This window comes from Asterias rubens, chromosome 3, assembly GCF_902459465.1.
Source record: "Asterias rubens chromosome 3, eAstRub1.3, whole genome shotgun sequence".
In the NCBI taxonomy this organism is placed as follows: Eukaryota; Metazoa; Echinodermata; class Asteroidea; order Forcipulatida; family Asteriidae; genus Asterias; species Asterias rubens.
In genome coordinates this window covers 5,595,900-5,622,884 of record NC_047064.1, presented here as the reverse complement: position 1 = coordinate 5,622,884, position 26,985 = coordinate 5,595,900, and the positions used below count along the sequence as shown (strand labels likewise).

Below are 26,985 nucleotides of genomic sequence, written 5' to 3'. Positions count from 1 at the left end.
CATAATGTGCCCCAAATTAATGACCAACATACAGAAACGCATTATACATGAAACTGTAATTTTAAGACTGTGAAGCTGTATTCGCGCAGAATGTATGCAGCAAACATACTCTCTTAATGTAAAAGAGTGAAAAAGCACGAAGGACAACTCTTTTTTTGATCTTTTTGAGTGATTTTTCACTCTGTCCAAGAGTGAAACCCGTCTAAAAGAGTGAAATAACCACTCCTTTTTTTTGAAGAGCCATATGAGGGACAGCTCGAAATGTAAAGAGTGTTGTTTTTCACTCTTTTACATTTAGAGAGTACGAGCTGTGCCAACGTACACGCAACACCCGGGTTAGAACGCACCTAGTGTTGGTCCAAGACGTCACTATCTCGTAACCTGGAAACCTAGTTGGCCCTGACCTACGTTTGGGTCAATTTGACCCGGATTTTGTGTCACTTTGACCCTGATTTTTTGTCACTTTGACCCGGATTCTGTGTCACTTTGACCCGGATTTTGTGTCAGTTTGACCCGGATTCTGTGTCACTTTGACCCGGATTCTGTCTCACTTTGACCCGGATTCTGTCTCACTTTGACCCGGATTCTGTCTCACTTTGACCCGGATTCTGTCTCACTTTGACCCGGATTCTGTCTCACTTTGACCTGGATTCTGTCTCACTTTGACCCGGATTATGTGTCACTGTACAATTGTACTCTGTACAATTTTATATTTTAACAAGTGACAACAAAGCAATAATTGATTAATATAGGTTTTCTCGGTCAATTTCGGCAAATGAGCAGCCAATTTAACCACCCAGCTATGCTATTTCGCGCGAAATCGAATGCTACTGAAAGGGGTTGTTCGATTTCGTTTTATGATTAGTCAAACGTAATGTTGCATCATCCGATTTAACAATAATCCTTCAATTTAACAATTCATCAAAGCAGCTTTCAAATTCGCAGACGCTTCTTCGGGCGTGTTTGTCACGAAAAAAGAATGACGATACGCTAAATTGAACAGAGTGCAAAAGGAATTTGACTCGACTCAAACGAAATTGAATGGCCGAATTCTAAAAAAGAAACGCAGTAACAACTGGAGAGGCAAAACAGCTTGAATTCGAACGCATGAAAATGAAATTGGCTGCTCGTGCACCGAATTTGACCGAGAAAACCTATAGTCAATTAAAATAACAAAGGATCCGAGTTGAAATTTCAACAATGAACCAGTTTTTGGATCAGCCTGAAAAAAAAAATGTAAAGATTTTAGAGTGATTAGGCCTAGGTACTTGGATTTGGTTTGTTGATAAACATACAAACCCCCAAAATGTGCTCTAAGGTTACAATATTGATCTCAGATTGTTCCTCTTGACCTGCATGAACTAAGGTTGAGATTGTTGTCCGATCAGCCAGAATGTCCTCTGTTTACCTTTACCCTGTACGGTTAACGAAATAAGATTTGGATTATGAAATTTCGTTTGATCAAAAACAAAACCCAATGTTTAAAGGCAGTGGACACTATTGGTAATTACTCAAAATAATTATCAGCATAAAATCTCACTTGGTAGTGAGTAATGGGGAGAGGTTGATATTATAAACCAATGTGAGAAACGGCTCCCTCTGAAGTGACGTAGTTTTCGAGAAAGAAGTAATTTTCCACGAATTTTATTTCGAGACCTCAAGTTTAGAATTTGAGGTCTCGAAATCAAGCATCTGAAAGCACACAACTTCATTTGACAAGGGTGTTTTTTTATTTCACTCATATGTCGCAACTTCGACGACCAATTGAGCTCAAATTTTCACAGGTTTGTTATTTTATGCATATGTTTAGATACACCAAGTGGGAAGACTGGTCTTTGACAATTACCAATAGTGTCCACTGTCTTTAAATTGTCATCACCGTCAGTAACGCACTTTACCTTGAGCGTAAAATAATTATGTTCAATATCACATTGATTAAGAACAGTTGTGCATTTGTACGTTGTCTGGAATAAATTTGAGTAATCAAAACAGAGTTATGCGAGATTTTAGTTCTAATTTTTTTTTTTTTTAAAGAAAAAGAAAAACCAAATGTTTCGTGATTCAAGACAATTGCCATGACTTTGTGAAAATCAACACAACAACGGGGCTCAATTTCATAATTCCTTTAAGCGGAACAAATTACTTAAAGGAACACGTTGCCTTGGATCGGACGAGTTGGTCTATAAAAAGTGTTTGAAACCGTTTGTTATAAAATGCATATGGTTAGAAAGATGTTTTACAAGTAGAATATAATGATCCACACAAGTATCACTAAAAAATGCACGGTTTTCCTTTTACGTTGCGAATTAACACGGTCGGCCATTTTTTTTAGTAAAAAATTTGACTCCAATAAATTACCGACCATGTTAGTCGACGAGGTAAAAAGAAAACTACGCAATTTCGAGGCACATTTGTGTAGATCACTAATTCTACTTTTACATCTTTTAACATCTTTCTAATTGTATGCATTTCATAACGAACCGTTTCAAGCGCTTTTTATAGACCAACTCGTCCGATCAGAGGCAATGTGTTCCTTTAAAGCCATTGGACACTTTCGGTAAATAGTGTTGTCCAAGGCCCACACTTCGTGTACCACAACTATATACAATAACAAACCTGTGAAAATTTAGGCTCAATCGGTCATCGGAGTCGGGAGAAAATAACGGGGAAATCCACCCTTTGTTTCCACACGTTTCGCTGTGTCATGACATGTGTTTAAAATAAATCCGTAATTCTCGCTTCCTAGAATTGATATTGTTTTAATGTTTTCTCCATTAAATCAAACCCTGGTCTGCTATTATCATTCAATCAGCCCATAACAAATTGTCAAATGAATGGATGTATCAATAAATCATTTAGTAAACAACTTGTATAAGTTGATTTGTGTACCTTCATTTCAATTTCTCCTCGATCCTTAATGATAAACTCGTCAAACTCTTGCAGGATATGTCGGGTCGTATCGCTGATGTGTATCTTGAGTGCTTAAGAATGAAAACACGTCAAAGTGGAGAGTGGGTGTTAAAAATGGTGTTGGACTAGTAGATCGTATCTAAGCAGGCCCGGACATCACTTCATCGACAAGTGTCAAATTAAAGATCAAGTAACGGTTTGCTTACAATTAAAACTAGGTATAGGCCTGTGATACACAACAACAGTGAAGTGGCATTTTGTAAAGCTGAGCGTTTCAGAGAACCAGATTCAGGCTCTGTTTTTATGATGAGCAGAGTGCGAGTTTAAAGACACTGGACACTATTGGTAATTGTCAAAGACCAGTCTTCTCACTTGCTGTATCTCATCATATGCATGAAATAATAAACCTTTGTAAATTTGAGCTCAATCGGTCATCGAAGTTGCGAGATAACAATGAAAGAAAAAACACCCTTGTCACACGAAGCTGTGTGCTTTCAGATGCTTGATTTGGATACCTCAAATTCTAAATCTGAGGTCTCGAAATCAAATTCGTGCAAAATAACTTCTTTCTCGCAAACTACGTTTCTTCAGAGGGAGCCGTTTCTCACAATGTTCTATAATATCAACCTCTCCACATTACTCGTTACCAAGTAAGGTTTTATGCTAATAATTATTTTGAGTAATACCCAATAGTGTCCACTGTACAAGGTCCTTGTTTTCCTCAGAATAGCTAGCAAGCTACACTAATGTAGTTCACAGTGATGCATCATTGGTTTCATTACCATAAAGAAGGGAATCAAAGGCCTGGTTCTTGATAATTTTACTGAGACGAAGTCGAGGTAAATTATCAAGAACCAGGCTTCGGCGGGTTTAAACCACTATAGTTGAAAACCGATCCAACACACTTTGATTCCCATTCATAAATACCTTTTCGGTCAAAAACATCATCACTTTTTGGTCAAAAAGTAAAATAAATCCAAAAATATAATTGATCAATTATTTATTTCAACACAACACCCCTCCAGCTATGAAATGGTAAAGCCCTCCGCCGCCCTCGGGTAAACAACTATCGCGTGATGTGGCGCAACTGTTTCAGCCGTTGCTCTCGACCAATAGGAATGAAGAAACTGTCTTATAAGAACAGTTGCAAGCTCGCGTGTCACGCCCATGTTTCAACACTTTTTACTGGTCATAAACAAATGTTTATACACACCCACGTGACGCGCTCTCCACCAATAGGAATAGCGAAACTGTCTCAGGTATTTATGACAATATAATAGCACATGCAATGGGTAGACGGCTTTAGCTTTCGATCCAATTCAGACATTCTTCATGAGGCATAAACAAAATCAAACAAAAACATATCCATTTACAGAAAAAATGAGAAGCGAAGGATAAAGGGAAGGTATTCAGAAAGGCGGGGAAATTAAAGCCAATCAAAATTACAAATCAGAACCAATGGTATATGATTATATATAATTAGAAAGAAAGAGAGAACAACACCAGTGCAAGTCATCTATATGCAATCGAAATGCCAATTATGACCCCATTGTTTGTATCACCAAAGGCACTTTATCCAACAAGAGTTTTACCTTCTCCGTTTGATTCCATTCTGGACGCTGTGTTGACTGTGTCACCAAACAGACAGTATCTGGGCATCTTCAGACCAACCACTCCAGACACGCATGGACCTATGACGAGGCAGAATAAATGCAATTTAGCATGACTTTACACACTTACAACACTTGATTGTGACATGTAAACGATGAAACATAATCATATAGATAAAACTAGCGTTTAAGAATGCATGGAACTTCTAAAAGGCAAGCTAGGTCAGGTCATTGTGGATTGTATCATGCCAGCGAAGGGAAACACAACGTGGATTATGTCAATTAGTTTACCAAAGAAGAGGTAGTTCAATTACCGATTGGAAACAAAACAAATTATTACACAATATTATAAACAAACGTGTAACACCCGGCTTCTCTGATAATTATGCATGACTGTAATCAAACCTGTTGATAACATAAAATAAAATTAACAAAATTACCCGAGTGTACTCCAGCCCGCAATTGAAGCTTCCACTCTGGTCTGTGTCTCACTTTGAAGGTTCCCACTGCCCCAAGCAATGACAGCGCCATGTTTGCGATTTCTCGCGCATGGGCAGAGCCGTTGCGGATGGGCAGGCCTGACACCACCATATAGGCGTCTCCAATCGTCTCAACCTTCAATAGAAAAATCAGTTTTAATTAATTTAATTTCTTTGTTTGTGGTTATGTATTTGGTTGTTGTATTTTGTGTTTTTGTATTGAATGATCAACTGTAAACCCGCCAATAGCAAGGACATAAATATTTCAAATGGGACACAATGCAACATCGATAACAATATACTACACATCCTTGAATATTTTGAACATTCAAATGAGAAGATATTTGAGCAAAGGTAAACTTTTTTAATGTAACACACAAAATGATATCTAAAACACAATTCATTTTGGTTTGTACCCATATACACCGATTTGTATTAGCACTGTATACTCAGTATTTTCCCGAGTCATGTGAAAATAAAATCACAGGCATGTTACTCGGGTGGGATTCGAACCCAGGACCTTTGGAATTCTAGAGCAGTGTCATACCAACAAAACCACCGAGATTGCCCGGTGGCTAGAGGCAGTTTGAATTATATGTTTTAGCAGCGGGTACTGCAAACAATTTAACATCTATTATAGGTTTTCTCTGTCAATTTCGGAAAATGAGCAGCCAATTTAACCACCAAGCTATTTTATTTCGCGCAAAATCGAATGCTACTCAAAAGGGTCATTCGATTTCGTTTTGGGATTAGTCAAACGTATTCGTTGCGTCATTCGATTTAACAAAATAACCTTTCAATTTAACAATTCATCAAAGCAGCATTCAAATTCGTAGACGCTTCTTGAGGCGTGTGTGTCACGAAAAAGAATGACGCTACGCTAAATTGAACAGAGTGCTAAATGAATTTGACTCGACCCAAAACGAAATTGAACGGCCGAATTCTGAATTTGAAACGCAGTAACAACTGGAGAGGCAAAACAGCTTAAATTCGAACGCATGAAAATGAAATTGACTGCTCATTTGCCGAATTTGACCGAGAAAACCTATCAAACAATAGTATTGCTCCAAAACACATTCTGCAAGTTCCAATACTGTTCACCCCATTCCAGACAATAGTATATCATTGGTGCAAGACTTACCTTATATACGTCGAAGTTGCCAATAATCCCATCGAAACAGGTATACAGGTCGTTTAACAGAGCAACAACCTTCAGAGAGATGATATTTTGAAAATAAAATCAAAGGATCAAAATCGAGATAAAAAATGTCATTGACACACAATAAATACAGTTGCTGACTGTACACTTTTGTATGAGTAAACTGCATTGAGTATCTTCTCTGGGTGCGTTTGTAAAGCTTCCCTGGATCGACCCCGCAGTGAGCCCCTGACAAGAGCTAATCGAACGATCACACTCGCCCTCTCGTAGTGACGGCGTGCACCTCAGGTCACCCCCAAGTGACCCACTCCACAAGCAGGGCACTGGGGGCTGACCCGGGTGAGCCCCGCCAAAGCTATTCGAACGTACCGGGCAGACCGGGGTCGACCCAGGGAAGCTAAACGAACGCACCCACTAGTAACCAGTGATTACTTCCAATACTGCTGAAGGATATACTAACGAACAATGACTTGACCCACCTGCATAGGGGTGCTGCCCGATGAAAGCTCAGTGAATCCCACGATGTCACTGAAGAAAATCGTCACATTGTCATAAGACTCTGGGTGAACAGTGGATCCCATTTTAAGCTGATCGGCCACAGACCTATAATTCATAATAATCTTAAATCAATGAGTTTTATTTCATATTCAAATCAGTTTAAGTTATATTTTGTTCATCAATTCTGTTTACCAAAGTTTGCCCTTTAAATGAATAAAAACGTGTTATGTGAACATAATCATGAGCTTATTGATGTATCTTACTTCGGCAAGACTTCATAGAGGAGCGTCTCAGCTCTCTTCTTCTCTTCCAAGAAGGCAGAGGTTCTCTCCTCTACAAGACCTTCCAAGTTACTGGCGTAGAACTCCATACGAGATAGCAGGTTGTCCATGATACCTCCTGAGACGTTCCTATTGAAATCCAGAAACAAGCCACCGGACACTGTTGATAATTACTCGAAGTAATTGCTGGCATAACAACTTACTTGGTAACGAGCAATGGAGAGATGTTGATAGTATAAAACATTGTGAGAAACGGCTCCCTCTGAAGTATGTTTTTTATGAAAGAGGTAATTTCTCACCCAATATTTCTCAACCAAGCACAAACAAATATCCAACAAACGTGTTTTTCTCTCGTAAGTCTATTACAACTTCGATAACAGGTTTGTTATCTTATTCATATATTATGTTAGGATACACCAAGTAAGAATATTGGTCTTTGACAATATTATTATCAAGCGTGTCTTGTGCCTTTTTAAATGACATTATGAAAAGGAAAACAAAGTTACTATTAAATGTTAATACTTTCTTTTGTGCAAGATAAATCATGCCAATGAACTCGAAATAAGATAACTCGTGAGTTTAGTGCACCGTGATCAATTTCGGGTACACAATATGATTTTGTGAGCACAGCATGATAACAGATAATATTCATGAATTTATTTGCACGACCATTTCTTTCTAATCAATATCCCTTTATTTAAGGGAGCTTAGTTATCCAACAATCATACTTGCAAATCTTCTTCATGTTAGCCATGAGTTCATCCACTGTGGGCCTTTCCTCTGGTGTTTCATGCCAACATCTTGCCATAATAGCGCGCATTTCTGGGTGACAGGCTTCGGTTGGGACGTGGGGACGGAATGGTTGGGTTGAATGAGATGCAATCTTTTTCAAAATGGCTGAAATTGGTAAAAAGGTAGTAACATTTAAGACAGATGGTATAAACTCAAAACAAGAACAATAAGTTGTAATAATAGTTTTTAGAGTGTGGTATACAGTTCATATCTAAAAGGCAGTGAACACTATTGGTAATTACTTAAAATAATTATCAGCACAAAACTTTACTTGGTAACGAGTAATGGGGAGAGGTTGGTAGTAAAAAAACATTCTGAGAAACGGCTCCCTCTGAAGTGATGTAGTTTTCGAGAAAGAAGTAATTTTCCGCGAATTTGATTTCGAGACCTCAGATATAGAATTGAGGTCTCGAAATCAAGTTTCTAAAAGCACACATTTTCGTGTGACACTGTGTTTTTTTCTTTCATTATTATCTCGCAACTTCGACGACCAATTGAGCTCACATTTTCACAGGTTTGTTATTTTATGTATATGTTGAGTTACAGCAAGTGAGAAGACTGGTCCTTGACAACTACCAATGGTGTCCAGGGTCTTTAACAACCTCTTTTTTTGTAAACAATATATACAACATGGAGACTGACAGGAAATAATCGTTTGCAAATATTATTGGTTGTTAAATGAAAATTTTCTTTTGCATAAAATAAAGCATTTCAGTATGAAACTCCACAGTTTTTTTTAATGAAAATTGTTCATACAGACACTTGCCTTACGTTCGAAGTGTGCAATAGGAAATGGCGAATGATACAATGTGTGGAACACCATTGCTACAATTTCGGTGGTCCAGATCAATATCCTTGCACGACAACTCCTTTCGGAAATTTCGTCATTCAGTTTGACAATTTAATATAATTGTGACACGGAAATTCTTCATTATTTTATTCAAGACGTCCACCTCTCAATTTCTGAAATTTGATTCACACAGTCATTTCATCCTTTCGGCAATTTCATTCTTTCGGTTTTCCTTTTTTGGCATTCTGTTTTGCAAACCATTTAATTACTGAATTGAATTAAATTGCCATTTGTCAAACAGAGTTATAAACATGGCAGGGTTAAACGATCCAACCCACTACAAAGTGAGCAATGGCGTTCAATAGAAAGAGCTTGGCAACCTTCGCTCTAGTAGTTAATAGTTACATTGGAAACGCAAGATGACGACACCATGTTTAATAAAGAATATTTCTCCAAGTCGCAGAAATAAGAAAAAGTACAAAACCATACATATGATTGATGTGACTTGACTGAAAAGGTATGTTTAAGGATTTTTCTCGAAGACTGCAGTTGAAGATGATTCCATGATGAGGTAATATTTGTTCTGGTCCAGCCAGAGAAAAAGACCTGGAACCGGTAGATCAAGTATAGATAGGTCTATGCTAAGCGAAAAGCGATTTTTTTTTAAGAGGACCGCTGACCTTCTCTGCCAAGGGTATAAGAGAACAAGAGATCGGAAATATAACTTGGAGAAAGGGGAGCATTTTAATCACCTTCAACGCCCTCAGTCTCTCGAAACTCATTCTCGAATGGCGGACCTCTTATCGCCACCTCCTGCATGATGATACCAACTGCATAAATGTCACCCTCTTTCGTGTGGTTTTCGTTTGATTTTCGAATGAACTCTGGTGGTTTCCACAGCATTTCTGCAATGACGACACAACAGGAATACATAAATTGACTGAGCTCTACAGAATATAGCACAGAATTGCACTTCTAAGGAAATCATTCCAAGGGTACTGAGGGTATTGACAAGTTGTCTTGAAACGGTCATCGAGTTAACCACTCGATAAAACAGCTACCGAGTCCCCCCCCCCCTTTTCCAGTTTGATACATCGTAAAAATGTGTTAGTCCTAGTTTCGGCAAAGCCTCTAAGACTAAAGGAGGGATCCCGTAGTGCCGCTATTATCAGAGTTAAGTACAACACAAATCCTGTCTGATTCATTTGTTGTTGAGTAAAGCCAGCCCGGTTCAAACTTCCTGCGAATGCGAATGCGAAGCGAATTTGACTTATGTTTGACGTCACAACCCTCTTTTCGAACGATACTCGCAAGTGAGTTGAGCAAAGTTGAAGTATGAACCGGGCTTAACGGTGAAAATAGTTCGTCCCATGCTATTTTAATTCACTCACAACGATGTGTGTAAGCACTGTATACTCAGTACTTTCCCAGAGTTCTGTGAAATCAAAATCACAGGCATATTAATCGGGTGGAATTAGAACGCACGACCTTTGTCTAGAGTCTAGAGCAGTTTCATTACAAACTAGACCACCGAGATTGCCCGGTAGATAGAGGAAGTTCGAACCATATATTTTAGCAGCAGGTACCGCCCGATGTAAATGTAACATCTATTGAAGACAATGAGCATACTTTTGAGGTGTGTTTGTTCATCACTTTGTTCGGATAAAGCATCATCTCTGTAAGCAAGGAGACCAAAGTCTGTCAGTTTGACCACGAAGCGGCTGTCCACCACGCAGTTAGACGACCTCATCCTGCCGTGCACGCCTAGCTCACTGCGGTGGTGAAGAAAACCCAAACCCTGGGGGATGATAACAAAATGGCAAGTGATGTTTAATGAGAAGGATAAATCTATGAACTCTAGTCGGACGTCGACCAAGGACAAAACAAAAAGGGAAACGAAGGAATCCACAGGGGAAGACTGAGGTGTTCCACAATAATTGTTGTGCACAAGTCTGTGGGAAAATGTTAAGTAGGCCTACAGTGACAATGGAAAGAACACAATATGTTTCCCCACAGGGATGCACATTTGAGAATGTGTATGTTATGGGGATGAACTCCGTAAAAGAGTGCGATCCAGGACAAGTTTGACGCAGAATATTTGAAGTCTTGTTCGACATGCGTTTTAAGAATTTGTTGTGTAGAAATTGAGTTATGCTCTCTACCGGGGAACATTCAAAGGCAAACCTGGCTTTAATCAAGGGGGGGGGGGGGGGAAGCACTTCAGTTTATCAGATACCCACCTTGATGACGTCAATTAACAATGAACTCTTAAAGTCCGAATCCAGTTTTATCGCGTCGTTTTCGAGAATATCCTGATCGTAAAGAAAGTAAAAAGGTAAATTAAGGATCGTTTATTAAATTGCATATCGAATTCAGATAACAGAAGAAGAATACAAAACCAAACACCAAACATACATCCATTTCGGGCGAATCAACACCGAAGGAATCGTCAAAGTGCCTTTGACCAAAAAGACATGGCTTATCTTATACATGTTGTTAGCATAGGTCAAATAACTACGACTTATAGTTATCGACAGGCTGCTTTCATAAACATGACTTAAAACATTTATGAATTATTAAATATTATAAAACAGAAGTATTATTTATGCAATAAACATAATTTTATTATTAAAGATACTGGACACAATTGGTAATTGTCAAAGACCAGTCTTCTCACTTGGTGTATTGGTGTATCTCAACATATGCATAAAATGACAAACCTGTGAAAATTTGAGCTCGATTGGTCGTCGGAGTTGCGAGATAAAAAACACCCTTGTCACACGAAGTTATGTGATTTCAGATGCTTGATTACGAGACCTCAAAATTCTAAATCTGAGGTTTTCAAAATTACTTCTTTCTCGAAAACTACGTTACCTCAGAGGGAGCCGTTTCTTACAATGTTTTATATTATCAACCTCTCCCCATTACTTGTTACTAAGTGAGGTTTTATGCTACTAATTATTTTGAGTTATTACCAATAGTGTCCACTGCCTTTAAGTCATATGTGACTTGTACTTAATCATAACTATAAAATATCAGTCATAACATGTTTAACTTCTAAAGGCCGGTTTATAGTCGGTCGCGCGATGGTCGCGCGACGGAAATCTGGCGCGCAATCCTAAGACTGAGGCCTAAAAACCGTGTCTTTTTATGATCGCGCGTCTACATTTCCGACGCCCGACCATCGCGCGACCGACTATAACTCGGCCTTTAGGGTTTACCCACTATGCCCAATGTACCAATTTTTGCTTGAAATACAACAATGAGTTGGGGATGAGTCGGTTTGGTCTCGACGTTTCGAACAGTTATACTCTGCTCGTCTTTATAAACTGATGTTCAAGTTTGATGATTATTGTGTTTTACCTGAAGACTACCCTTAGGGCAATACTCGGTTATAATCATGTCTTTGAAAGCGTCTGGTCCATCTGTGCAGGCTCCTACGAACCGGATAATGTTGCTATGCTCAAGACGTCTCAACTGCAAATGATTAAAAAAATAAAACTTTTAAAAACAGCGAACTACTGTACCTTTAATACAAAAAAGGGAAAGTTTTCTTACAGGGGTTGGTCTAATGCTCTTCTTTACACGGAATTCTAAAACAGACAAACTTTAATTTGTAACTTTGACTATAGGTTGGATTAGTTTTTCAGACGGCGAAAATATATAAAAAAGTTTATGCTAAGACATTTGTTTTACTTTATGAACAATATATAAGTCAAAAACATAGAGTACTAAAATCTAGTTTGTTCCGTTCTGGACTTAGGATTAGACCAGCTTTCTGTAAGAGACCTCGGTACAAACGTTTCCGGGTTTTTTTATTGTTTTTTTTTTATAGTTAATATAGAAAACTAATTATAAAGGGCGGACAGAATAGTTTTAATTAAAGTCCTTTTTGCCCTGGGGGGCCTATATTCGTTACTCCAAAAGAAAAAAGAAAACAAACAATCATTTTGTTTTGTTTTACTGCAGCTAACTTTGAGTTAACAGCAAGATGAAAAGTACGATCGAGGTCCCTGCTGAACTAGCATTTTGTCAAAGCCTTCGTGGCTTCTGTGCTTGGTCTCCCTTTCTATTCGCTTGGGAGAGCGGCTCCATGAAGCTGTCCAAGACATGAACGCCTTGACAAAAGGCTAGTGCTGAATTAGAGATCAACTTACATTTCGTAACTCCAAGAGTACACTCCTATTCAGGTCGAGTTTGTTATTCACAATGGGTTTCAGGGCAACCACACGACCCTGGTGGGACGATATCAGGAAATAAATTAAAGATGTTTAGTACAATTACAAAATAATTGGCTCTAAAAATAACAATATACAAATAATCTTTAAAATATGTGTTAGATTAATAAATAAAATTAACTATAGGTCTTGACGCATCTTTTGTGACATAGTTTAAATATTTGTGTAAACCCGGGCTAGTAAAAAAAACAAGTTCGAGTAGTTAATTAAGTAATAATAATAATAACCCGTTTTTATATAGCGCTTTTCACACCCGGAGGGCGTCCCAAAGCGCTTCAAATTATTACCCCTGGTCACTGGGCCTTAATTCACTCCTTAAACCATCTCAACTCCCTGGTGGGGAGTATGCAGCCTGTGCAACATTAATATGCGCTACTCGGCTAAATCAATCACAAGAACCATCTCTGCCCTCACAGGTACCCATTTACCCCTGGGTGGAGAGAAGCAATTATAGTTAAGTGTCTTGCTCAGGGACACAAGTGTCATGACCGGGATTCGAACCCACACTCTGCTGAACAGAAGCATCAGAGCTTGAATTCGGTGCTCTTATCCGCTCGGCCACGACACCCCACGTGTGGTCAAACATCCACCGTTCAGAACATCAAAAATACATTACAAAGAGTAAACAAACGAGTATTTACAGCCGATGCAAAATAAGTGTAGAATGAAAACAGAAGTTTCTTGAATAGTTGAAGCTTTCGGAAATTTGAATTCATTCTCAAACTTATTGTTCGTTTGTATTTTGCATGTGTAGGCATACCGGTAACAAACATAACAGCGGATGTGATATAGGTGTTTTGAATACAATAAAACTATCTCTCAAGTATTTGTTATCTTCTTCACTGGAAGCAATGTTGGGTATTAGCTTTTTTATATTAAACAATAGGGTAGAGTCTAAACAAAAAATGATATAGTTAGGCCTACCTCATATTGAGCAACTTTGGTGAAAATTTGTCTTTGGTTTGCGTCTCCCGTCTGGCCAGTCTGAAATAAAATAAAATAACACCACTATAGTAACAAAGTGGAATTAATCATGAGTCATGTCTATTTTGACTTTTTAGAGATGCTAGCGGAGGCAAATTTGAGAGGTAAGTCAAATATCTATGGAAATCATAAAACGGGTATATGTTACAATCTGTAAGCTTTACTTTTGTTCATTGTGATTTTATCCTCAACTGTTCTGTATGAAACAAATTATAAACCGCAGCACATATTCAAAACATTTTATTTAACATCAGGATGTTCCTAATGTAGTGCAGTGCTTAGCCCTATATAGGACTCTTTCTCTGTACACAGATACAGAGTCACTGAGTATAATACGAAAGTGTAAGGCCGCCAGGGCGACGCAGTTCTAAGAGTTTGCCCTTGAGTGGTTTGATTGTTTAAAATGCTTCACCGAAGCAAAGTCAATATCCACATGGGTCAGGTTTGAGATACAAAATAGAGTCAAACACTTATTTTGCTCGAATTGGTGCATAAATGCGTGAGGGCAAACGTTGCTCGTGCATTGGGATTGTTAGTCTGAACCTCTGACGTCATACTTCGAGGCTCGTGGCTTACGCCAGAGATCTGGGAATGTCAGGCGTTAAGGTAAACGTACTTCGCGCATTGGGACTGTAGACTGGTCCCCTATGCTTATCCTCAATTATAAGGACATGTGTCGGCTTTTAATCTGTACGTCTGATTGAACTGAGAATCTCCATATCCATGAAAGCCTTGTGGTATGATACGAGGTCAATGTGATTATGGACGTGGGTTCAACAGCAGATCTCTGGTGTAATTCACGAGTCTCGAAATTTGACGTCAAATGTTCAATCTTTGGGATTGTTTACTTTTAAAACGACTTTCCCTCAGGAAACTATTGGTGGTTCACTTTATTGTAAAATGCCCCCGTATATAATAACTTACAACAGACAGTGAGAGGGATCGAATCGAAGACGCCACTGATTTGGAAATATCGTTAAAAACCAGATCAGAATATTGGATTTTCCATGACATGTTCATTAGCTCGGCATTCAGCTTCCATTTCCTGCGGATAAACAATAAACAAAAATATATGTAACAAACTCAATTTTTCAAATTTTAGTTGATGAAGAATAAATGTTTTTATGGTGACACATTGCTTTTTCAGAAAATAGTTCCGGGGTAGTGTCCACATAGAACTTAGGACTAGTCCTAGGAGATTGTAAATTCGCTTGCCTAGTCCTAGGTTTTTTGAGTAACTCGTCCTAAACTCGAGATATGAAATCCACCCGTTACTTTGACAAAGACCATTGTTAAATGTCTTGTTTTTTTTTTTTGGTTTTTTTTACATTGGTAAAACAACGACCTGCTTTACAATTTAACTAATTAATGAGGTCCACGTCAGTATTTTGCTCTTTTATTATAAGATGGTGGAGCTTTACTTTACCTGTAGACGAACATGATGCCACATGTAGAGATGATGAAAACGCTGGCAGCCAAGCACGAAGAGACTATCAAAACAGTGTTGCTCTCTTTGAACATGAAATAAAACATTAAGAAAAATGTACCAATAATTATAATCAACGTCTTGCAAGGGACCTCAATTGTTTCCACGATAACAGTAAAAATCTGAGTTTAATAGAAAAGATCACCTCAAATTATTGAAGAAAGTTCCAAACACTCAATATATAGACGATGATGACCACTATTCTCACTTGGTGTATCCCAGAGTAAAGTATAAAATAAAACATATTTTAATCTGTGAACATTTTGGACTCAATTACCTGATGTCGAGTATCAAGCTCAATTATTCTTCTCATTTAACACGACGTAGATCTTTCAAAAAAAAAAACGAATCCTATAAGTGAGTAATTCGAGATGGGTTACGACAAAACTTAAGACTCCATATTAAGCCCGGTTCATGCTTCCTGCGATAATGCGATAGAAATGTTGACGTCACGAATTCGCAACGAAAACTTCGCGGGGGTTGAGCTGTGCTGAAGCAGCGAAAACAAATTTGTGACGTCAAATTCGCATTGCATTCGCCAAAAAAAAGTATGAACCGGGCTTAACTCGTGAACACCAAGACGGGAGTTTTTACCTTCAGATTTGCAGGCGGGGTTCTCATTGTAAAACCCACAGAAAGGCTTGTCCACAGGTACCTCACCAGGAGGGAGCCCGTGCCACTTGATCTCCCTATAAAACTTTGCCTTCCCGGACAAGCCAAAGAAATCAGCAACAACCTGAATAAGAAACATAAATCTTTAACATTAACAAGTTTTTTTAAACGTTGTGTCGTTGAGGTTATAACCGGCTTTCTTCAAAAGTATAATTAACATAGGCCAATAAGTTCAAGGAGTTTCAAACTTCTCAAGAAAGACCACAGAAAATACTTTAAAGGGACACACCGGCTCACCGTTTACGCAATTTAGGGGTGTAGAATCATAAATAATGTTTTTCTAGATGGTTGCTGTAAAAAAAAGTCATCAAAATGTCACGTATTTAGCGAAAAATTATTTTAAAAAACCAAAGCGGTAAAAGGCCAGCGTATACGTGTTTCCAGCCGTTGCAACTGTCAAATCTTCGTGACATTGTCGCACAATGTTTTAAGTAGACTATGTTTTGCTATGACGCAGCATAAGGATCTAGTCTATTCATACAACCAGCATAAACGGATCATACAACCAGCATAAACGGATCAGGCAAATCCTTCGTCGATGGAGGTATATAGACCTTCGTGCTTCGACGTACATGCAAAGATCGTCACGAAGAACACAAAGAAACTAACCCAGAATATGATGGGACAGTGACAAGTAAATAAAGCAATCCTGGCCCCAATAAACTAGGCATACTACCGCACAGCCATGATGCAGTTTGGAATGCGATCATGGCGTTACGTGCCCCCGACGTGCCAGGACCCAATTTCATAATGCCTTCATAGTGTGACAAAATTTGCTTAGCACAAAATAGTATTGCAAAGCAGAAACTGATTACCAGCCAAAATGTAACAGTAAAGACAATTTGTAAGCAGTATTTTCTGCTAAACAGATGAAACTGATCAATGGGCCCTGTTCACAGTGAAAGATTTTTTTTTATCTCGGGGGGGGGGTGCATCTTGAGGGATTCAAAAGCGTCCTTGTGAGAATGTATTTTGAAACGTAAGCATAAGTGCAAATCTTGAAACGTAAGCCTTGTTGACTCGGGATTGAAAGCGTACCTTTTGATTATAGCGTAACTGGAACCTAAACATATCTTGGATTGTATAAGCGTAGCTGAGTAGGGCTGCGTAGCTTGAAACGTAACCATTTCTTTTGGAACGTAACCATATTTTTTTGAACGTAAGCATATCTTGGTATGTAAGCGTAGCTGGGTATTTTGGAACTTAAACGTAGCTGCGTATAAAACGTAAGCCTAGCTTGACTCGGGATTGAAAGCGTACCTTTTGATTATAGCGTAACTGGAACCTAATTGTATCTTGGATTAAGCGTAGCTGAGAAGCTGTGTAGCTTGGAACGTAACCATATATTTTGGAACGTAACCATAATTTTTGGAACTTAAGCATATCTTGGAACGTAAGCGTAGCTGGTAATTTTGGAACGTAAACGTAGCTGCGTATGGAACGTAAGCGTAACTTGACTTAGTATTGAAAGCGTACCTTTTGTTATTATAGCGTAACTTGAAGGAACAAAAGCAAAACTTGGAATGTAGGCGTAGCTGAGTAGCTGTGTAGCTTAGAACGTAACCTTATCTTTTGGAACGTAAGCATATCTTGGAACGTAAGCGTAGCTTGACTCAGGCTTGAAAACGTACCTGTTGATATTATAGCGTAACTTGAAGCGTAGCTGAGTATCTGCGTAGCTTTGAACGTAACCAAATAATACCTCAACAGTCTCAAAAATAACACTTCATTCACAGAATTAAAAAATTCTATTTTTTTGACAAAATAATGCTTTGATGAAATTTTGTTTTATCATTATTTTTGTTTCAACCTTTTACAAAATTCTTATTCACCTGTCCTTTTTTACGATCGGGGCTGCTCCGTTTTTGTTATTTTTTCTTCTTCTTTGTAAAACATTTTTTAAGCTACTCACACAATAACACTGTCAGTATAACAAAATGCGGTATTCCTACGTTTTGACGTAATCAATCTTTTTTAATTACCTGAAAACTCCTAACAAAAAGAAACTAGGAGCCATGAAACAAAACAGAGCATTGCGATCATTAGAAATAACGGAATCGACACGAGGTGTACCGACTGACAAACCCACGATGACAAACATGTACTTTGATGTCTGACTCCCAACCCCTCCAAAGCTAACGGCGAGACCCGCACGCTTGGAGTTCATAGCGTCTGGGATTACACCTCCAGCCCCCACGAGACACGGCATGTGCGGTACGGTATATGCCCCGAGGCTTACGTTCTGATTGCTCCACGCCGCGGGGCCATATAACAAGCTTCCGTTACACGGACTCTTTGAATGCGAATCTTGCGTTAGATTTTTCACCATTTTTTACATTTTGTAGCGATAATTTTAATATATGATCTTTTTCGTCAATTATTCGTTAGTAATTTTGTAATTTTTTTTTTAAATTTGGTTTAGTAAGTTTCTTTTAGACGGCTGGAAGTAAAACTAGCCCGGAAGGTCACGTGATTGTTTGTACCACTTTTTGGTTAGAACAATCACGCGACTTGCGTTTTTGTCTTAAAATGCTCAAAAACGGCTAAATTTGATGATTTTTTTTAAGGACTGTTCTTCATTCCTGGAAGACCGTTGAAGTCATATCTTAGTCTATTTTGTAGCCCAAATAGCCCAATTCGGCCGGTGTGTCCCTTTAACAATACTAGTGGCTTCTTTTTTACAGCGCTCATATCACTCAAGGCACTTTAACATTTATTTTAATATTTTGTGCTGTTATACATATTTGTGTACACTTTGTGTTGTTCTGGTCGAATAAATAGTAATAATAACAAGCATTTTCCTGCAAGGTATGAGGGACTAACGTTTGCATTATGAGACCTACCTAGTCCTTTTACATATCACCATAAAATTGTTTACAGGGTAATTTAGCGCAATGTGCTGCCAATCAAACCTGGAACACCGGGGAGAACCCCTTCTCTTTTCGATGTGCACTGGATATGTTATACGCAACACACGGGACCAACGACTTTACGACCCATCCGAAGGATGACGCATCGTGGTTTAAGTGTCTTGCTAAAGGACACAAGTGTCAATTAGGGCTCAGGCTACATTTAGGTGCCGCACACACGGCCGAGACTCAAACCCACACGATGCTGATCAGAAACACCAGAGCTTGTGTCCGGTGCTCTTGGCCGCTTGGCCACAACATGCCACAAACCGGCTTTCTTCACAAGTTAAGTTAACCTTGCTCAATAGGTTCAAGGAGTTTCAGACTACTCAAGAAATACTGAAATCCTATTTTGACTCTTATCAAGACGAAAATATGTTTTGAGCCAATTGTTTTCGATCCCGTGGAACGAAAAGCTATTTCACATAGCGTACCGGCTCAGCGAGAAAAGGGACGCCGCCATAAGCCCCCTTCAAATAAGAATTCAACAATAACTATAGAAATCTCACAAAGAGTACATCTGTGGACCTAAGAGGCCGCTTTCAAAGAGCGGATTATACTCAAGATACATAATACCACTCAATGAGTGGGTTGTTTCATTCACATTGGAGCTAAAAGTTCAAGGTTTTACTAGTTTCTGTCACTAAAACAAACCCCTCTAATCCATCGGTTATCTAAAGATCTAGAGAAGGGTATAAGCTTTATGCACAACCAGATTCTGGATTATCCCTACCTCGTACACACCATGTTCAGTGTCAGTCATATCCCATAGGGAATACACGGTCGCTCTGTCTCCGTCTGGCGTCATGTCAACATTGCCACCGATGCCTGGAATTAAGTATTTAATGCATTCAATCAATTAAAAAAAAGAAAAAAAAGAAGATTTTATACATTTGCGGGACACTTGAGTGCATGTCTGATGGAATGTGTGTGTGGTTGTGGGGAGGGGAGGGGGAGGGGGAGGGGAAGTGGTGGGGAGAGATGAAGTATTAAGGAATAATTTGTCACATTTTGGATCTTTCACTGGTCCGCCAGAAGGGGAGGTCAATATTTTCTGCAAACTTTCAATTAAATCATATGCCTATCATGATTTGTAACTTTGTTTTCAACAAATTCAACGCTATCGTTAAATATAATTGTGTGTAACATTGTTACAAACAGTAGGTACCTGTTTGTGTTTGCATTAATGGCTTTCCATTAAAGGCAGTGGACACTATTGGTAATTTCTCAAAATATTTTTTAGCATAAAACCTTACTTGGTGACGAGAAATGGGGAAAGGTTGGTGGTATAAAACATCGTGAGAAACGGCTCCCTCTGAAGTGACACAGTTTTCGAGAAAGAAGTAATTTTCCACGAGTTTGATTTCGAGACCTCAGATTTACAACTTAAGGTCTCGAAATCAACCATCTAAACGCACACAACTTCGTGTGACATGGGTGTTTTTTCTTTCATTATTATCTCGCAACTTCGATGACCGATTGAGCTGAAATTTTCACAGGTTTGTTATTTCATGCATATGTTGAGATACATCAAGTGAGAAGACCGGTCTTTGACAATTACCAATAGTGTCCACTGTCTTTAAGGTTTCCAACCTCGGTTGGCAAAAACTCAGACTGTGACCTTGCACTTAGCCTTTTTGATGTATGGTGGACACTATAAGAATGTACTGCGTGAATTGGGTGCATACAGACAAATGTACCCAACCCAACAAGTGCAGTGTGATGTGTCACCCATACCTAAAAATGGCTTATATAAAGGTATATTAACCTCTGAATGTTCGGTTCCACATCTTCCCCCTTAGTGCTAGACCATCCCGTATGTCACCTCCCTCGTGTAGTGTCTCATTGATGGCAAGTGAGTACAGAATCAAGGCATCATGGAATGACGACGCAAAGAAATTATTCTGTGTATTAAAGGTGTACACAATTATTATCAGGTGTTAGGATAGTATCGTCTGCCCAGGACTATGTCACTTACTAATGGGTTTGATAAACTCGCTTTTGCATATCAAGCTCATCTGAACTGTTGATCATCATGAATAAAGATTCTTTTCTAAATCCAAAAATAATGTAGATGGCACTTATCCCTAATACAGTTGGATCAGAAAATAATATGGCAGTAACATCTAGGCTCTACATTATTTTTGAATTTTGAAGAAAAAAACTCTTGCTTTTGCATAGTTTTGGATCTTCTGTTAAAAGGAGTGAACATATGGATTGAGGGTAATCTTAAAAGTTTAGTTTGACAAAAAGAAAACATTTTTCTAAGTAAAGTAGTGTCGTTTTTTTTTTTCCAAAGGAACTTTGTATAGTCGTTGTTCAATCCAATTAATTATGAACATACAAGGGGGTCCATGGTATAAAGTGGATGTCATACCTCATTCCCTGGCTCAAACGTCAAGTTATAATCTTTAAGCACACGATCTGCAATCTCACGCTGAAAGTCAATATATTCCTGATTATTTGGTTCATACACACGAATCGTCATTAATGCCCGATAAGCGCTCTTCAGAATCTCATCATGCTCATCTCCCTGAAAAAAAAAAAAAAAGCAATTACAAAAATCAATCAAAACTCGCGCCAGAACATTTCGTAGAGAATCATCAAAGAAAAACCTTCGCATTTGATTGTTAATACTATTTTGATTACTATATTATTTCGAAGTTATAATCGTCGGTTAAAAGAAAGCATAAACATTCTTCGATGACAAAGTGATCTTAGGATTATTAATATTTGATTAGATTACTATTTTGATTGCTAGGGGCCCTATTTAATTTCAACGTTTTAATCTTCGGTTAAAGAAAGCACCAGCATTATTCGATGGAACTGTGATCTTAGTATTAATAGGTACTTCGATTCAATGCCAACACTGCGTTTAAAATGCGGTGCCTTTTTGTTCAAGATTGGAAGGAAAGGCCAAGCAGTCGCTGTTCTAATTTGTTGCCATTTAATTTAAAGGCGTAACAACTTTGTCCGTGTACCATGTTGCCGGACTTTTGAGGTTAAAATTAACTAGAACAAAAAGTTTGTAATTATAAAGGCCGAGTCACATTGCAGCGATAACAAACGCAAAGATCACGACGCAAAGAGGACGCTTTATATTGGTTGAATTGTTCCATGCAAAAAAAAACACGCTCGAGCTAGACTAACGTTAGGCCTAAAGGCCCTGACACACCATGGCGTATCGCCTGAACGTATGTCAACGTATGCACAAAATAGTTCGAAAATTTTCAAAGTCCAAGAACGTCCAACTTTCCAACGAATTGCATCGAAAAAGTCGACATCGGTGTTGGAAAGGACGTAGCCATAGCGTATCCATAGCGTATTGAACGTATACATAGCGTATGACTCACGCATTGATAACGTTTCACTGACTAATAACAAAGTTATGACAGCGTATCACAGCGTATGAGTAACGTATGCCTAACGCATTCGTAGCATATGTTTGCCGTGTTCAACGTATCCTCAACGTATCCTCAACGTATCCTCAACGTATCCACAGCGTACAACGAACACGTGACCTATGCCGCTGTAGAACGTATAAATACCGCTCCGATCTCAAGCACATCGATCCCGCCGATGGCATGCCTCCCAGGAAGAAGCAAGCAACCGTTAGCCGACGTACATCAACGTATACCAACCTACGAGTAACATTCCTCTAACGTATGCCAGCGTATGTCAACGTGTGTCTAACGTACCATGAACTTACGGGGAACTTAGGCAGAACGTATGAAGCACACGTTCAGTACGCCGAGAAATTTTGAACATGCTCAAAACAAATTCGCGGGCTCGACATGTTAAAAATTTGAACAGCGTATCAGTGCGTGCTTTTAACGTAAACGACGTATACCCAATTTACCCCAAACTTATATCAGCATACACCAACATTCAGGCGATACGCCATGGTGTGACAGGGCCTTAAGTTGTAACGCCGGTAGCACGCTAAGCGCTCGTTGGTATTTGTTTGTATATTAAGTCATCTAATCGGTATGGAAACGTTCTATGCAAGTTACTTCAACGGTATGTGTACGTCCAAAGCTTTGTATACGCTAAAAAAAAAAAAAAAAAAAATCATCGATACTTCCGCGTATGCCAAGGTTTTGGAGAAATGTTCATACGTCGGCATACGCCAGCTGACACGTGAAGGTGTGACAGGGCCTTAAAGACAGTGGACACTACTGGAAGTTGTCAAAGGCAGTCTTCTCACTTGCTGTACCTCAACATACGCATAAAATAACAAACCTGTGAAAATTAGAGCTCAATCGGTCGTTGAAGTTGCAGGTTAATAATGAAAGAAAAACACCCTTGTCACACGAAGTTGTGTGCTTTCTGATGTTTGATTTCGAGACCTCAAATTCTAAATCTGAGGTCTCGAAATCAAATCAAATCAGTTTTGATGCTATAAACTATTTTGAGTAATTACCAATAGTGTCCACTGCCTTTAAGCGACAACAATGATATCCCGATAGTGGAGTTTGTGTGCAGTACCATACAGATACAGAAAAAGGTAAATCAACATACAGGTAAATCACGGCCATTGTATACCATTCTAGATTTTCTTTGACTTTTTTCATTTCTTCTATACTACACCCTATTCAACCTTTGTATTTATAGTTTAGAAATTCATGTTCCAAAATTGGCAACAACAAACGAACGTTTCAAATATATATTTTAGCATAACAAACATACTACTAACAGTGGCAATTTAAATGGTTACACACCTATATTCCGACATCCCTATATTCCGACACCCTATATTCCGACACCCATATGTTCCTAAAACTGAAGTTCCGACACCCTTATTGTTACACATTTAATACATGTATATTAATAGGCCTATAACGTTAAAACCATTTGCAGAGGAAAATGTCAAGCTTTAGTGCCAAACTTAGACTTGAACTAGTCAAGGACATGAAACTCAAATTCAAGTAGTATATTGCATTTTTCCATTAACTCTTAAATGTAAAAATAAAAAGCTTCCGTCTGTACGTTGGTTTGTGCTTTAATATTTCCCAACGTTATGTCAATACGCGTAATAGCTTTTTATAAACGGGTCCTTCATTCCGTACTCGTAAAAACATAACTGAAATAAATTACCGAACCGTTAACTATTAAAAGCATTGACATTCCGTTACTGTTATTTACTTTCCTTTATAAACAGAAAGTAAGTCAGAAAAGACAGAGAAGGTTTAAAGTGGGGCATGGTTCTTTTAGGTTTTCTCGGTCAATTTTGGAAAATGAGCAGCCAATTTAATTTTCATGCGTTTGAATTAAAGCTAGTTTGCCTCTCCGGTTTTATTGCGTTTCAAATTCAGAATTCGGTCATTAAATTTCGTTTTGAGGCATTCCAGTTCCTAGCACACTCATTATTTTTCATGACCAAAATCATCATTCAATTTAGCAAAGCTGGTTCGACTAGAGATTTTGCTGATTTAATAATTTTCAATTTCGTAAACAGGCAATTAATTTTGCTCAACGAGGATTCAAAGTACGACTAAAGAAATACGAATGGACAGATAAACTTTAAACGGAAACTTTATTTTATGATTCCATTAGACTTTACCTGGGGCCCAATGGGGTACTTTTTCGGGAGAATTTTTATGGTTAAGTGACCAAGCCCTGATATTATTTGAATGTTTTTTAAATCTTTTTTTAAATGTTTTTCTAGGTTTTGTTTTTTGTGTGTAAATATTCCTCAACCATCTATTGGCGTGCCAGACACCTTGGCAAATTATGTTCAAGAGTGCCAAAATTTAACCGCACACCTTTAAAATTTATAAGGAAACAACAAGTTAACCAGGTATTTTTAAGATTGCACAAATTCCAGTATTGACTGCCCCAAAATGAAATTGAATGACTAAACACACGCCTCAAAAAAACTCCTGCGGATTTGAATGCAGCTTCGATGAATGTTTAAATTGAATGATTATTTTGTTGAATCGCATGACGTAATTAATTTGACTAATCTTAAAATCAAATCGAATGACCCTTTTCAGTATAGGCTTGTGGTTAAATTGGCTGGTCATTTTCCGAAACTGACCAAGAAAACCTATAGTTTAAAGCAACGGCATTTTGTAGTGTCAGTCATTGTTCAAATTGGCGGTTTTACGGCTTGGCTATGGCTACCTCTGGATTCGCCGCGTCATCGTGTGCTGAAATAATTTATAATGTATCTCTGCACTCAAATCCAAATCTTAAATTAACGTAATTAGAAAACACAATGAACTAACTGAAATTAACCAACTTGAAAGTGAACTGTGATCTTTTTCGAATCCACGGCTTCGGCACCAGACTCGGCTCGGGCTAGCTTGGCCCTGCGGTTGTTTTGACAATTATATTGTGCTTTGCGTACGCGCTCAGGGTTCAGACGAGAGCACGGAACCTGAAGCCAGATCCAAATCCAAAGCCGTGGTTTCGAAAAGGGCTTTGAGAGTTATTTACCTGATACCACGAGTCTGCCCCGAATGACTTGGTGTTGTTGAACGGATGGTAACTTATAAAAACGTAGTTGCCGCTCACCATTCCAAGATTGTGCGCGCTGATCATGATCTTGCGCACACTGTCACCAGCTGCGCTGATTACAATAACTGAATTCAAAAACAAATCAAGGTGTCAAAGTGTTATGAAATAATTTAGAACATCAAATGGGCTGTTGCCAACCATTTACCAATCAAAAGGACGGATTGTATAAATGCAAACAAAAAGTTAATGGCCTGACGTTTCAACTGGCAGAGTCTTTTTCTGAGGCTTAAATAATTGGGACATCTTTGGATACGAGGATTCAATTTACTTTGGTGGTTGTTCCCCTACGGTTAACGTTGGTTTAAAGTTACACCATCGGCCAATTTAACCTTGTTAAATTTGAAACTTAGCAACTTCAGAGTTGCTCCAAAAGAGCAGAATTTCCCTAAAAAGTGGTAATTAATCTTGCCCTTAAAACCTACAAATACACCCATAATTATAATGGAAACTCCATCCGGAAGACATTTCGCAAACTCCGAATCATAATAATAATAATAACAATGTTGCGTTATATGACTAAAAATAAAGCACACTCCATAAACAGAAACTCTATACTGACAAAAAAAAAAACACTCAGAAAAAAAACCAGGACTATTTAATATATAGTTTATTGTTTCCAAGAAAATACAATATGCATTAAAGACACTCGACATTATGCATAAAATAACATACCTGTGAAAATTTGAGCTCGATTGGTCATCGAAGTTGCGAGGGAATAATTGAAAGGAAAAAAAACACGCCCTTGTTGCACAAGTTGTGTGCTTTCAGATGCTTGATTTCGAGACCTCCAAATATAATGCCGAGGTCTCGAAATCAAATTCAAATATCATTTTAGTGAGAAAATTGCTTCTTTCTCGAAGACTAAGTTGCTTCAGAGGGAGTCGTTTCCCGCAATGCGTTATACCGTCAACAGCTCTCCTTAATACTAAGTTACCAACTGAGTTTTGCAAATATATATTTTGAGTAATTACCAAAAGAGTCCACTGCATTTAATACTTACTCTGGCTGAGTAAAGATGCCTCCTCCAGAACAAAATCAAAACCATCGTCGGCGATGATATAAAAAGTGTGCGCTATTGTTATATCTGCCTCGCGTAGACCATCTGCAATGGCATCTGCTGCAAGAGGGAATACAGACCTCCTTTCTCGTAACAAAACGCAAGATTTCCAGCGAAACTTATGAAAAAGATCATCCAAGAAGGAAACCATTGAGCTTGGTTTGTAGACAGTCTGCGTCAACGTGGGATACCTAGCTTTGTCATCAAGATCATGGGAGCTAGCACTGCCCGAGAAAACGGGTACATTAAGGGCGGCAGCCAAGTCACCCACGGCATGCATGCTGCTGCTACAAGTCGGCCCAAAGTACGCCACTACGTTCTCTCGAAGGGTCATTTTAGCGGCTTTTCCAACGGCGGCTCGTACGGGGTAGCCACACCCCAGCGTCGACGGAACCCATGTCAGAGTGAAGTTGGCGTATTCGTTTATCTCAACACGCTTCGAGATAGTCTCTCGTGCTATCTCAAAGGCTGGTAAGAGCCGTAGACCGAGTATAGAAGAAGGATTTCCAGACAAAAATACAGCTACTTGAATTTCCGTTGACGATGTTAACACTACGGCACACCCCAACATGCATACAAGACATTTGATACTTTCCAT

General features: G+C 38.6%; 1 protein-coding gene across 1 annotated transcript; it reads right to left on the bottom strand.

Annotated features, from left to right (window-relative positions):
* Nucleotides 1-1,328: 1,328 nt before the first annotated feature.
* LOC117287997 (atrial natriuretic peptide receptor 1-like) lies at nucleotides 1,329-26,985 on the bottom strand. Its single transcript, XM_033768663.1, has 22 exons — nucleotides 26,331-26,985; nucleotides 25,250-25,395; nucleotides 21,186-21,341; nucleotides 20,577-20,712; nucleotides 19,542-19,636; nucleotides 15,822-15,963; nucleotides 15,168-15,252; nucleotides 14,666-14,786; nucleotides 13,682-13,741; nucleotides 12,677-12,754; nucleotides 11,883-11,996; nucleotides 10,760-10,831; nucleotides 10,149-10,317; nucleotides 9,272-9,424; nucleotides 7,666-7,834; nucleotides 6,920-7,066; nucleotides 6,638-6,761; nucleotides 6,141-6,209; nucleotides 4,961-5,135; nucleotides 4,503-4,601; nucleotides 2,890-2,981; nucleotides 1,329-1,415 (listed from the first exon to the last, which is right to left on the bottom strand). The coding sequence occupies exons 1-22, from the start codon at nucleotides 26,983-26,985 to the stop codon at nucleotides 1,362-1,364; spliced, it is 3,111 nt and encodes a 1,036-aa protein (XP_033624554.1). The 3' UTR covers nucleotides 1,329-1,361.

Excerpts from the sequence above, each read along its gene's own strand:
- LOC117287997 (XM_033768663.1), bottom strand. The coding sequence starts at position 26,985 with ATGGAAAGTATCAAATGTCTTGTATGCATGTTGGGGTGTGCCGTAGTG. Across the intron at positions 12,755-13,681 it reads CCAAAGTTGCTCAATATGAG|GGTCGTGTGGTTGCCCTGAA; the intron begins GTAGGCCTAACT and ends TCGTCCCACCAG. Across the intron at positions 6,210-6,637 it reads CGGGCAGCACCCCTATGCAG|GTTGTTGCTCTGTTAAACGA; the intron begins GTGGGTCAAGTC and ends ATCTCTCTGAAG.